The sequence below is a fragment of the Salvelinus alpinus genome, chromosome 3 (assembly GCF_045679555.1).
Source record: "Salvelinus alpinus chromosome 3, SLU_Salpinus.1, whole genome shotgun sequence".
In the NCBI taxonomy this organism is placed as follows: Eukaryota; Metazoa; Chordata; class Actinopteri; order Salmoniformes; family Salmonidae; genus Salvelinus; species Salvelinus alpinus.
In genome coordinates this window covers 57,527,193-57,541,065 of record NC_092088.1, presented here as the reverse complement: position 1 = coordinate 57,541,065, position 13,873 = coordinate 57,527,193, and the positions used below count along the sequence as shown (strand labels likewise).

General features: G+C 47.4%; 1 protein-coding gene across 2 annotated transcripts in view; it reads left to right on the top strand.

Moving 5' to 3' along the window:
* Nucleotides 1-13,873, top strand: part of LOC139570997 (spectrin beta chain, non-erythrocytic 1) — a 136,594-nt gene that overhangs the window by 100,558 nt on the left and 22,163 nt on the right. For both annotated transcript variants that reach the window (XM_071393429.1, XM_071393428.1), the window contains 14 exons: nt 827-1,023; nt 2,060-2,172; nt 2,367-2,554; nt 3,087-3,204; nt 3,625-3,783; nt 4,117-4,419; nt 4,629-4,782; nt 5,039-5,909; nt 6,772-6,909; nt 7,023-7,779; nt 10,314-10,516; nt 10,837-10,927; nt 11,149-11,295; nt 11,784-12,047. In XM_071393429.1, coding sequence (XP_071249530.1) covers nt 827-1,023; nt 2,060-2,172; nt 2,367-2,554; nt 3,087-3,204; nt 3,625-3,783; nt 4,117-4,419; nt 4,629-4,782; nt 5,039-5,909; nt 6,772-6,909; nt 7,023-7,779; nt 10,314-10,516; nt 10,837-10,927; nt 11,149-11,295; nt 11,784-12,047 — 3,703 coding nt within the window. The remainder of the gene's footprint in view (nt 1-826; nt 1,024-2,059; nt 2,173-2,366; nt 2,555-3,086; nt 3,205-3,624; nt 3,784-4,116; nt 4,420-4,628; nt 4,783-5,038; nt 5,910-6,771; nt 6,910-7,022; nt 7,780-10,313; nt 10,517-10,836; nt 10,928-11,148; nt 11,296-11,783; nt 12,048-13,873) is intronic.

The window sequence follows — 13,873 nt, the reverse complement described above, 5'->3', positions numbered from 1 at the left end:
TGTGGAGGTCCTGGGCTGGCGTGGTTACACGTGGTCTGTGGTTGTGAAGTCAGTAGAACATACTGCAAAATTCTTTAAAAGGACGTTGGAGGCGACTTATTGTAGAGAAACAAACATTCAATTCTCTGGCAACAGCTTTGGTGGACATTCCTGCAGTCAGCATGCCAATTGCATGCTCCCTCAACTTGAGACATCTGTGGTATTGTGTTTTGACAAACTGCACATTTTAGAGTGGGCTTTTATTGTCCCCAGCACAAGGTGCACCTGTGTAAGGATCATGCTGTTTAATTCACTTCATGATATGCCACACCTGTCAGGTGGATGGATTATCTTGGCAAAGGAGAAGTGCTCACTAACAGGGATGTAAACAAATTTGTGCAGAAATCTTTGGACAAATAATATTTTTGTGCATGTGGACAATTTCTGGGATCTTTTATTTCAGCTCATAAAGCATGGGACCAACACTTTACATGGTGCATTTATGTTTTTGTTCAGTGTATATGTTTTCTTCAATGAGATCTGCTAATGTAACATTTTGTGAATTTTGAAGCATTTATGTAATAAATAAAAAAATCACAAAGCACAAAAGTCCTCATAATTCATAAGGTCATGTTAACTGGCTGATATTATCTCATAGAACAAAATGTATAAGATCTCCTAAATCTGTGTTAACCTCAGACCTTATTTTTCGGCGTTTATCCCAGAACTCTATTCTTTGCCCCCATAGAAATGGCTGAACGAACCAGAGGTATCTCATTTAGGTTTTTTAGGACTTCAAGCTGGTGAGCTCTATTTCCCTAACCTATGTGTTCTGTCTGTTTTCCAGATACCCCAACGTAAACATTCACAACTTCAGCACCAGCTGGAGGGATGGCATGGCTTTCAACGCCATCCTCCACAAACACAGACCTGACCTGATAGACTTTGACAAGCTGAAAAAGTCAAATGCCCACCACAACCTGCAGAATGCCTTCAACCTGGCAGAGCAACACCTGGGCCTCCACAAGCTACTGGACGTAGAGGGTTAGTACAGAGTACACGCATGCAAACACACAAGTGCACACGCATGGAAACATGAACACACACATACTTCATTTGCATTACACACTCTGAATATACTCATCGGCGCATGACTCTGTACTGTTTTACATAGTCATGGAATTCCATAGTCTGGTGAAAACAACACATACAGTGTACAGAACAGTAGGAGGGTGGAGGAGGTGCTTACACTGCTGAAGCATACTGTACTCTAGCCCTGCATCTGCCAGTGTTATATGCCATTATGACAGTATATTTATACCCAGACATTTTCACCTGACACCCAGTTATGCCCTTAAAAAATGCCATATTATCCCGGTATGAATACATGGAAACCTGACAACTGTTACTACTGTACAACACTTACAGAAACCACATCATGTGTAGTTTGACAGGCCGCTACTTCTGGGTCGCGTCTTTAATGTAGTTCAATGGGTGGATGATAGACCCATTATAGGAGGGTGACAGGTACAAACAAAGGCAATGTTCACCGCTGGAGCTCTTTCTTTTTAAGCGTGGCAGAGTAATGGCTGTGTTACATATTTAGTAAGCGGTGGTTCTGAGATCTCAGCTTGTTTCTCAGAGGTCTGCAGTATGGGGAACAAAGAGACGCAGGCATGAGAACGCTTCCGAGCATAGCAGCCCCTCTACCCCGACCGCCTCCGTCTAAACATAGCTACTAAATCAATTTTCCCTCAAATAAATTCAATTTTTCTCAGCAGAGCAGCGCGGAAGCCAAGCCCTCTGTTGATGTCTGTAGATTAGGGAAACATGGGGCAGTCAAAGCCATTTGTCTGACTCTTAGTGTGTGTGTGTGTGTGTGTGTGTGTGTGTGTGTGTGTGTGTGTGTGTGTGTGTGTGTGTGTGTGTGTGTGTGTGTGTGTGTGTGTGTGTGTGTGTGTGTGTGTGTGTGTGTGTGTGTGTGTGTGTGTGTGTGTGTGTGTGTGTGTGTGTGTGTGTGTGTGTGTGTGTGTGTGTGTGTGTGTGTGTGTGTGTGTGTGTTTGTTTGTTACCTCTACAGATATCAGCGTGGACCACCCTGATGAGAAGTCCATCATCACCTATGTTGTGACCTACTACCACTACTTCTCCAAGATGAAGGCCCTGAAGGTGGAGGGCAAACGGATTGGGAAGGTGAGGGGTCAGAGTTCACATCTTCCACAACCTGGATCACAAGAGAACAAAGTATCTTGTCCTGTACTTCTCCAAGCACAATCATTCCATTTACTTGATGACAAGGCCTTATATTTGAACTTTCTCACCGATGTAGCTGTAATCAGTATATAATGTATGTACTGTTATACTGATTCACCACCTTCCTCTCCCAGGTGCTGGACAATGCCATTGAGACCGATAACATGATTCAGAAATATGAGAGTCTGGCCTCTGACCTCCTGGAATGGATTGAACAGACCATCATCATCCTCAACAACCGCAGGTTTGCCAACTCCCTAGTGGGGGTGCAGCAACAGCTCCAGGCCTTCAACACCTACCGTACCGTCGAGAAGCCGCCCAAGTGAGTCTCACACAGACACACACTTACATGGCGGAATTAAAAAGTCTTACACCATATCCTCCACCTATTTTCCACACAGCAGCTTGTAATTTACTGTAACATTACAGTATAAATTCCCAGAATTGACTCACCAAGGACTAAACTGAAACTGTCAGGGATTCTAGATATGTACCCTATTACTGATATACAGTCGTATCAGATTCAGAGCTTTATTTTCAGAATTACATTTTTTAATTCTAAGAAGTGGCTAAAAGTAAAGCTTGCTTAGACAGATGTTTCAGCCTGTTGAAATGGACTCTGACACCATTTCCACAGAGGCAACAATGTCACCCCTACTGCTGACAAAATACCTCTCCCTCTGTGGACTACGGGCAGAAAAAATAATGCTGATCTTTATGTTGACAGATGGAGCTGGATAGCTCAACGCAAAAGTCAAAAAGCCACCAGCCATTAGGGAGATTAGCCAAATTCCACTCAGTCTCTCCTCTGTAAGGTTTACGCTCAACATTAAAATAGTTTGTGTTTCTGTCAGGTTCACTGAGAAAGGCAACCTGGAGGTTCTCCTCTTCACCATCCAGAGCAAGATGAGGGCCAACAATCAGAAGGTCTACATCCCGCGGGATGGAAAACTCATCTCAGACATCAACAAGGTGAGACCTACTGCTCTTTAAAGAACAGGCTTATCTCTTATCTTATCTCGAAACATACACTCAGAAACCCATTATGTGGTGTCCTCAATTAGTATGGATTAAGGTGATTCATAGACAGTTTAAGGGCGGTAAGCTGATCGACAGTGGGTTAAAATAGATTTAATAGATAGACATGGTTTCTGTAAGTTTGGTATAGTTGATGACAGGAAGATTTACTTTGCTTTGTGCTAGGTGGATTTAGTTGCTAGGTGGATTTAGTTGGTGCAGTTGCTAGGTGGGTTTAGTTGTTTGACGGTGTGGTAAGACCATAAGACAAGTTAAAACAGGTTTAGTATAGTAGATGTATTAGGTCCATAGAGTTCTGTACGGCGCACCTGTGTGACCGTTACTCGATCGTATGTGTGTGTGCGTGTGTGTCAGGCCTGGGAGAGGCTGGAGAAGTCAGAGCATGAGAGGGAGCTGGCGCTAAGGACGGAGCTGATTCGTCAGGAGAAACTGGAGCAGCTGGCCCGCCGCTTTGACCGCAAAGCCGCCATGAGAGAAACCTGGCTGAGTGAGAACCAACGGCTCGTCTCACAGGTAACACACACACATACACTCATGAAAATACTAATGCCGCACGCTCATTGATACACACACACTATTGGTACACTAACAATGACGCCACTCCTACTGTATTGTCTACATTAACTCTATTGGTTCATAGCATACCCTTGTGGTCATACAGAGTAATGTACAATGAAGTCATTTACTCCCCTGATTCATCCTCATGATCTTGACCCATTTAATATCCCTGCTAGTTCTAAAAACATAAACTACTGGATGGAGATTATGCCACTGCTTAGCAGTTAGATACAAACCTGTAACTCTCCTCACTCCTTCTTTCTCTCGCCCTCTTCCGCCCTCCCTCAGGACAACTTTGGCTTCGATCTGCAGGCAGTGGAGGCCGCCACCAAGAAGCACGAGGCCATCGAGACGGACATCGGCGCCTACGAGGAGCGTGTGCAGGCAGTGCTCTCCGTGGCCAAGGAGCTGGAGGCAGAGAACTACCATGACATCAAGCGTGTGACAGCGAGGAAGGACAACGTGCTGCGTCTGTGGGAGTACCTGTTGGAGCTGCTGAAGGCCCGGCGCATCCGTCTGGAGATGAACCTGGGCCTGCAGAGGGTCTTCCAGGAGATGCTTTATATCATGGACTGGATGGATGAGATGAAGGTGAGGAAGATGATGTTGGTGATGATGATGGAGGGATAGATTGGGGACTTTGTTTGGATGGTGGGGTAAGAATTGTCTTGATACAGTAGCTTACTCAGTCACATATTTGTGATGTAAGAGCTATTGCCTATTTCTTAGTTACATTACCCACTATTGACCCCAGTGACCTGTGGCCTTCCTGACCCTGGAGATGTGTCCTGTATCTTCAGATGCTGCTGCTGTCTCAGGACTATGGGAAACACCTGCTGGGAGTGGAGGACCTGCTGCAGAAGCACACTCTGGTGGAGGCTGATATTGCCATCCAGGCCGACCGCGTCAAAGCCGTCAACAACAACGCTCAGAAGTTCGCCATTGATGCAGAGGGTGAGTAACATGTTCTGGGATTACAGTCGGTTTTGGGTGGTAGGTGATTATGCTCTCTCTGTGGGTGATACCTGTAGGCTATTAAAGAGATGTGAGATTAATTGTATCCTGAAAGGCTATAGCCTGTTGTAAAATCCAAGCCAATGCTGCCACCTGTCAGCAAAATAAGTCCTTGATCTTTGTCAGTTAAAGCCTGTATTCTCAGTTTAAATGATACAAGTCCGCTAATTGTGATGTGTTCCTGTCCCCTCTTTAGGCTACAAGCCCTGTGACCCCCAGGTGATCCGGGACCGAGTGGCCCACATGGAGTTCTGTTACGCAGAGCTGAGCCAGCTGGCCGCCGAGCGCTGCGCCCGCCTGGAGGAGTCCCGCCGCCTCTGGAAGTTCTTCTGGGAGATGGCCGAGGAGGAGGGCTGGATCCGTGAAAAAGAGCAGATCCTGTCCTCGGAGGACTGCGGTAAGGATCTGACGGGCACCGTGCGTCTGCTGAGCCAGCACCGCGCCTTCGAGGATGAGATGATCGGCCGCGCCGGCCACCTGCAACAGACCATCAAACAGGGAGAGGAGCTGGTGGCCGCCGACCACTTCGGAGCCGACAAGATCCGTGAGCGCATCCAAGACATCCAGGAGCAGTGGGCGGCCTTGGAGAGGCTATCTGCCGTTAGGAAGGCCCGGCTGGAGGAGGCCTGCAACCTGCACCAGTTCCAAGCTGACGCCGACGACATCGACGCCTGGATGCTGGATGTTCTCCGCATTGTGTCCAGTGCCGACGTGGGCCACGACGAGTTCTCCACCCAGGCCCTGGTCAAGAAGCACAAGGATGTGGCCGAGGAGATCGCCGGCTACCGACCTGTCATCGACGCCCTGCACGAGCAGTCCAAAACCCTGCCCGGGGAACAGACTGGCTCAGAGGAGGTGCAGGGGCGCCTGTCAGGCATCGAGGAGCGCTATAAGGAGGTGGCTGAGCTGACCCGGCTGAGGAAGCAGGCCCTACAGGATGCCCTGGCCCTCTACAAGATGTTCAGCGAGGCGGACGCCTGTGAGGTGTGGATCGATGAGAAGGAGCAGTGGCTCAACAGTATGGAGATACCAGAGAAACTGGAGGATCTGGAAGTGGTTCAGCACAGGTAAAGACACTCAGCCTAACCATGCTTATTCAGTCCAGATGCATTATGTCTGTTGATATATTTGGAGATTTGCTGTTATCATTTCAGGACAACCCATTCTCTTGAGGCAGACTGTGTAGACATATAACTCCCTCAGTGAAACCACTTTGAAAAGGAAAGGAGTTGTAAGAATATTTCCCATCATGTTTGCAGTAACTTTGTATGTTTGTCACAGCTAGAATGAAATGAATGTTCTCCCGGCGGTTTGATTGGCCATTGGAATGTAGCACAGTGAAAGGGATGTGTGAAACTAACACTTTTTATGCAAGCACGGGTGGGCCGCTAGTGTAATGTGTGGGAACTAGACTCCTATAATTCACTTTCCACTTAACAACAGAGCCCACAATGTTTTAAAGCCAATCATTCTAAAGTCTTCCCACACTGAGAAGAAACAGGCACTTGTCCTCAGTTTGCTAAGTGTTTTGGACAGCGGTTCAATGGCTTGTTTACTCTAACGTGTGTCTTTGCTCTGAAATGATCTCTCCTCCTCCACACTGTTTACTCACAATGCGCCGCATGGAATCATTCCCAGACTCCTGTTTCATTGGCTTTGCTTCTATGTGATATACTGGCAACTGGAACATGACATTACAGTTCAGCTGGAAACAAAGCATGTTAACGAGATTTACATTAAGATTACATTGTTTCCATATGTTTATGTACAGTACACTCATTCCCTCTACCACCTCTACCGTTTCTACCCTTACTCCTCTACCTCTCCCTCTCTAACTCCCCCTCTCTACACCATCATCCTCCCCCTCCCCCTCCCTCTATTCCTCCCCCTCCTCTTCCTTCCCCTTTTCTACCCCCTCTTCCCTCGCAGGTTTGAAAGTCTGGAGCCAGAGATGAACAGCCAAGCCTCCCGCGTTGCCGTGGTGAACCAGATTGCTAGGCAACTCATCCACAGTGGTCACCCCAGTGAAAAGGAGATCAAAGCCCAACAGGACAAACTCAACACCAGGTATAGTAACACCCTACATCAACCTCAACAACAACTACAGTTAACCTCAGTTAATAACCTCTAGTGGGAAAGTACTGTTCCCTGACTGTGTGTGTGTTTCTACATCTCTCTAGATGGAGCCAGTTCCGTGACCTAGTTGACCTGAAGAAAGACTCCCTCAACTCAGCTCTGGGTGTACAGAACTACCACCTGGAGTGTAACGAGACCAAGTCGTGGATCCGCGAGAAGACCAAGGTGATCGAGTCCACCCAGGAGCTGGGCAATGACCTGGCTGGGGTCATGGCCCTGCAGCGCAAACTCACCGGCATGGAGCGTGACCTGACCGCCATCGAGGACAAGCTAGGAGAACTGGGGAAGGAGGGGGAGCGCCTTGCAGCCGAGCACCCTGACCAGGCCCAGGGCATCATGGGTCGTCTGGGGGAGATCACAGGAGTGTGGGATGAGATGAAGGGCACCCTGAAGAACCGTGAGGAGTCCCTGGGCGAGGCAAGCAAGCTGCAGCAGTTCCTCCGGGAGCTGGATGACTTCCAGTCATGGCTGTCCAAGACACAGACGGCCATCGCTTCAGAAGACATGCCCAACACACTGACGGAGGCCGAAAAGCTGCTGGCGCAGCACGAGGGCATCAAGAACGAGATCCGAAACTATGAAGTGGACTACCAGAAGATGAGGGACATGGGGGAAATGGTGACCCAGGGCCAGACGGACGCCCAGTACATGTTCCTAAGGCAGAGGCTGCAGGCCCTGGACACAGGCTGGAACGAGCTGCACAAGATGTGGGAGAACCGTCAGAACCTGCTGTCCCAGTCCCATGCCCACCAGCTGTTCCTCAGGGATACCAAGCAGGCTGAAGCCTTCCTCAACAACCAGGTAACATCACATTACATTACACAGTACAGACTCCATTTGGCTCACACACATGTTAGTGAGAACTAAGCAAAATAATATGTCGGATAGACTGGGTGGCACAGTGTCCAAGGCGACTTCTGAAAGCACGTACCACCACATTTAACCCTGGCAAGGTGACTGGGAATATGGTTGAATACAAACAGTGTAGTTATTCACGTAAGGCAATCAAACAGACAAAATGTCAGTATAAAGACAAAGTGAAGTTGCAATTCAACGGCTCAGATACGAGACTTATATGGCAGGATCTACAGACAATCACGGACTACAAAGGGAAAACCAGCCACGTCGCGGACACCGGCGTCTTGCTTCCGGACAAGCTAAACACCTTCTTCGCCCGTTTTGAGGATAACACAGTGCCACCGATGCGGCCCGCTTCCAAGGACTGTGGGCTCTCGTTCTCTGTGGTCGGCGTGAGTAAGACATTTAAGCGTTTTAACCCTCGCAAAGCTGCCGGCCCAGACGGCATCCCTAGCTGCGTCCTCAGAGCATGCGCAGACCAGCTGGCTAGAGGGTTTACAGACATATTCAATCTCTCCCTATCCCAGTCTGCTGTCCCCACTTGTTCACGATGTCTACCATTGTTCCTGTACGCAAGAAAGCAAAGGTAACTGAACTAAATGACTGTCGCCCCGTAGCACTCACTTCTGTCATCATAAAGTGCTTTGAGAGGCTAGTCAAGGATCATATCACCTCCACCTTACCTGACACCCTAGACCCACTTCAATTTGCTTACCGCCCCAATAGATCCACAGATGATGTAATCACCATCGCACTGAAAACTGCCCTATCCCATCTGGACAGGAGGAATACCTATGTCAGAATGCTGTTCATTGACTATAGCTCAGCCTTCAACACCGTAGTACTCTCCAAGCTTATCATTAAGATCGGGGCCCTGAGTCTGAACCCCGCCCTGTGCAACTGGGTCCTGGACTTCCTGATGGGCTGCCTAAAGGTGGTGAAGGTAGGAAACTCCATCCTCAACACAGGGACCCCACAAGGGTGCAGGCTCAGCCCCATCCTGTACTCCCTGTTTAGCCATGACTGCGTGGCCACGCACGCCTCCAACTCAATCATCAAGTTTGCAGACGACACAACCATAGTAGGCCTGATTACCAACAAAGACGAGACAGCCTACAGAGAGGAGGTGAGGGCCCTGGCGGAGTGGTGCCAGGAAATGAACCTCTCCGTCAACGTCAACAAAACGCCCCTATCCACATTAACGGGACCGCAGTAGAGAAGGTAGAAAGCTTCAAGATCCTCGGCATACACATCACTGACGATCTGAAATGGTCCACCCACACAGACAGTGTGGTGAAGCTTGGCCCCTAAGACCCTCAGAAACTTTTACAGATGTACAATTGAGAGCATCCTGTCGGGCTGTATTACCCACCGCTTGGTACGGCAACTGCACCGCACGCTACCGCAGGGCTCTCCAGAGGGTGGTAGGGTCTGCCTAACGCATCACCGGGGGCACACTGCCTGCCTGCCCTCCAGGACACCTACAGCACCCGATGTCACAGGAAGGCCAAAAAGGTCATCAAGGCCATCAACCACCCGAGCCACGGCCTGTTCACCCCTCTATCATCCAGAAGGCGAGGTCAGTACATGTGCGTCAAAGCTGGGACGAGAGACTGAAAAACAGCTTCTATCTCAAGGCCATCAGACTGTTAAATAGCCATCACTAGCCTGCTACCACCCGACTACTCAACCCTGAACCTTAGAGGCTGCTGCCCTATATACATAGACATGGAATCACTGGTAACTTTAATAATGTTTACATATTGCTTTACTCATCTCACATATGTATATACTGTATTTTAGTCAATGCCACTCCGACATTGCGTGTCCTAATATTTACATATTTCTTTATTCCATTCTTTTACTTTGTGTATTGTTGTGAGTTGTTAGATACTACTACACTGTTGGAGCTAGGAACACAAGCATTTCGCTACACCCGCAATAACATTTGCTGAATATGTGTATGTGACCAATAGCATTTGATTTATACTGCGACTAGTGATTGCATCACATGCATTACACTGTTGGAGTTTACTCAACTTTGGTGAAATAATGTCCTCCTTCTCATGCAAATTGTTAAAGAAAGTGGGTGTGTGTGTTCGCATGTGTCAGGGTGTGCGTGCGTTCCTGTGTGGTCTAGCCGAGGGATTGAACCCCGATCTCATTATTAGTGTGATGCTAACAGAGGCAGACGGCTCTTAGTCAGATCATTGTCTGACTGGACATCACCGCCCTGTTCAGCAATGCCGCTCACATCAGAGCCAATCAGACGCACACACCCTCTGTGGGCTCAGTCCTCTGGAAGGATTTCTGAGAGAAACACCATGTCAGCTGTTACTATGCTACAAGTAGGCTACAGTATACGAGAGTCACCTGCTTGTTCTTGATCAAGTGTCGAATGGCACACTCACTAACACCTCTACTACCCTCTCCTTCTCTCCCTCCTTCTCGCCCTCCTCTCTCTCTCTCTCTCTCAGGAGTATGTGCTGGCCCATACTGAGATGCCCACAACTCTGGAGGGGGCAGAGGGAGCCATTAAGAAGCAGGAGGACTTCATGACCACCATGGACGCCAACGAGGAGAAGATCAATGCTGTGGTGGACACCGGACGCAGGCTGGTCAGTGACAAAAACATCAACGCTGACCGCATCCAGGAGAAAGTGGACTCTATCGATGAGAGGTATTGAATGCTTTGTAAAAAGCGCTATACATTTAGATTTATTCTGTATTTGGAGAACTGGGGCTGATTTTGTGGTAGCCATCTTGTGAATGTGTTTTACTCCAGTGATAATTATGGCAGCGATATTATGTGCTTAGATTAAACTGAATTACATGCATAAAATGAAGATTTACATGCATATAATAAATTGTATGTATAGGACTTGTCTAGGTGTTAATATTACCAATACACTTACCAATACACAAAAAATATGTTTCTGAGCCGTTACCTCTCTGTGCTAAATCCATCACGTGTTAACCCCTGTCCTTCTGTTTGTGTAGACATAAGAAGAACCGCTTGGCGGCCAGTGAGCTTCTCTGTAAGCTGAAGGATAACAGAGACCTACAGAAGTTCCTTCAGGACTGCCAAGAGGTGAGCTGCCACCTGTCCCCTACCAAACCCTTACAACACACCCCTCACTTACTCCCCCCAGCCCCCCACTGCACAACACCCATATCTGCCAGCTAGGGCTCTATAGAGTACAGTACTGTAGGTGGAATTTATAGTAATTGTGGATGGTGCCAAGCTGTGGTTGTGGGGATGAGTCTGTGTATGTCCGTCTGTCTCACTGATTGGCTCTCTGGTGTGTGCAGCTGTCCCTGTGGATCAATGAGAAGATGCTCACGGCTCAGGACATGTCGTACGACGAAGCCAGGAACCTCCACAGCAAATGGCTCAAACACCAGGCCTTCATGGCCGAGCTGCAGTCCAACAAGGAGTGGCTGGACAAGATCGAGAAGGTTAGTGACTAAATGATGGGTGTCTGATCTTTTTGACAATTTCGTTGCATGCCTTCTCCCTGTTTCAGTTTCGTGAGTGCGCGTGGCCCTTAAGCTCTGTGTGTGGGTGTGTTTTTCCCCTGTGTAAAGATGCTTATGCCCCCCAAAACACTCCAGTCTGATGAGCACAGCCCTCTCCTGTGGATATTTTAGTCCTAAATACAGAGAGATTAAGTCATAACAACCACATTGGCTATTATTATATTCGTGTTCAGTGGAATTAATTTCAAAACAAGCTTTCAGCAGAATCAGCGCAATAGCTCTGCAGACTAGAACTAGTAGTTTGAAAGTCCAGTATTGATGCTTGTATACATGAGTGATTGTGGGCAGAGTCACATTGCTCAGGTCAGATTGAAAGAATTTCCAGTGTATTCCTTTCTGAATGATATTAGTGTCGATCTATTTATCGCCATAATGTCCTAACATGGTTTTCTCCCACCCAATCCCAGGACGGGATGCAGCTGATAGCTGAGAAGCCGGAGACCGAGGCCATGGTGAAGGAAAAGCTGTCAGCACTCCATAAGATGTGGGATGACCTTGAGTCCACCACCCAGACTAAGGCCAAGTGTCTGTTTGACGCCAACAAGGCCGAGCTGTTCACCCAGAGCTGTGCCGATCTGGACAAGTGGCTGGTGGGAGTGGATGGACAAATCCAATCGGACGACTACGGCAAAGATCTGACCAGCGTCAACATCCTGCTCAAGAAACAACAGGTATTGTACTTTTATTTGTTATGTAACATTTATTTAACTAGACAAGTCAGTTAAGAACAAATTATTATTTACAATGACGGCCTACCAAAATGCAAAAGGCCTCCTGCGGGGACGGGGGTCTGGGATTAAAAAAATACAATATCAATATAGGACAAAACATACATCACAACAAGAGAGACACAACACTACATAAAGAGAGACCTAAGACAACAGCATAACAAGGCAGGAGAACATGACAACACAGCATGGGAGCAACACAACATGATAACTACATGGTAGCAACACAACATGGTAGCAGCACAAAAACATGGTACAAACATTATTGGGCAAAGTCAACAGCACAAAGGTCAAAAAGGTAGAGACAACAATACATCATGCAAAGCAGCCACAACTGTCAGTAAGAGTGTCCATGATTTGAGTCTTTGAATGAAGAGATTGAGATAAAACTGTCCAGTTTGAGTGTTTTTTGCAGCTCGTTCCAGTCGCTAGCTGCAGCGAACTGAAAAGAGGAGCGACCCAGGGATGTGTGTGCTTTGGGGACCTTTAACAGAATGTGACTGGCAGAACAGCTGTTGTATGTGGAGAATGAGGTATGCAGTAGATATCTCAGATAGGGGGGAGTGAGGCCTAAGAGGGTTTTTATAAATAAGCATCAACAAGTGGGTCTTGAGACGGTTATACAGATATGACCAGTTTACATGGAAGTATAGAGTTCAGTGATGTGTCCTATAAGGAACATTGGTGGCAGATCTGATGGCCGAATGGTAAAGAACATCTAGCCGCTCGAGAGCACCCTTACCTGCCGATCTATAAATTATGTCTCCGTAATCTAGCATGGGTTGGATAGTCATCTGAATCAGGGTTAGTTTGGCAGCTGGGGTGAAAGAGGAGCGATTACGATAGAGGAAACCAAGTCTAGATTTAACTTTAGCCTACTGCTTTGATATGTGCTGAGAGAAGGACAGTGCACCATCTAGCCATACTCCCAAGTACTTGTATGAGGTGACTACTTCAAGCTCTAAACCCTCAGAGGTAGTAATAACACCTGTGGGAAGAGGGGCATTCTTCTTACCAAACCACATGACCTTTGTTTTGGAGGTCTTCAGAACAAGGTTAAGGGTAGAGAAAGCTTGTTGGACTCTAAGAAAGCTTTGTTGTACAGCATTTAACACAAAATCCGGGGAGGGGCCAGCTGAGTATAAGACTATCATCTGCATATAAATGGATGAGAGAGCTTCCTACTGCCTGAACTATGTTGTTGGTGTAAATTGAGAAGAGCGTGGGGCCTAGGTTTGAGCCTTGGGGTACTCCCTTGGTGACAGGCAGTGGCTGAGACAGCAGATTTTCTGACTTTATACACTGTACTCTTTGAGAGAGGTAGTTAGCAAACCAGGCCAAAGACCACTCAGAGACACCAATACTCCTTAGCCATCCCACAAGAATGGAATGGTCTACCGTATCAGAAGCTTTGGCCAAGTCAATAAAAATAGCAGCACAATATTGCTTAGAATCAAGGTCAATGGTGACATCATTGAGGACCTTTAAGGTTGCATAACTTGAGCGGAAACCAGATTGCATACCCGAGAGAATACAATAGACATCAAGAAAGCCAGTCAGTTGATTAGTGACAAGTTTTTCCAACACTTTTGATAAACAGGGCAAAATAGAAATAGGCCTATAACAGTTAGGATCGCTTGATCTCCCCCTTTAAATAAAGGATGAACTGTGGCTGCCTTCCAAGCAATGGGAACCTCCCCAGAAAGGAGAGACAGGTTAAAAAGGTTGGAGATAGGCTTTACGATGATAGGAGCATCAACCTTAAAAAA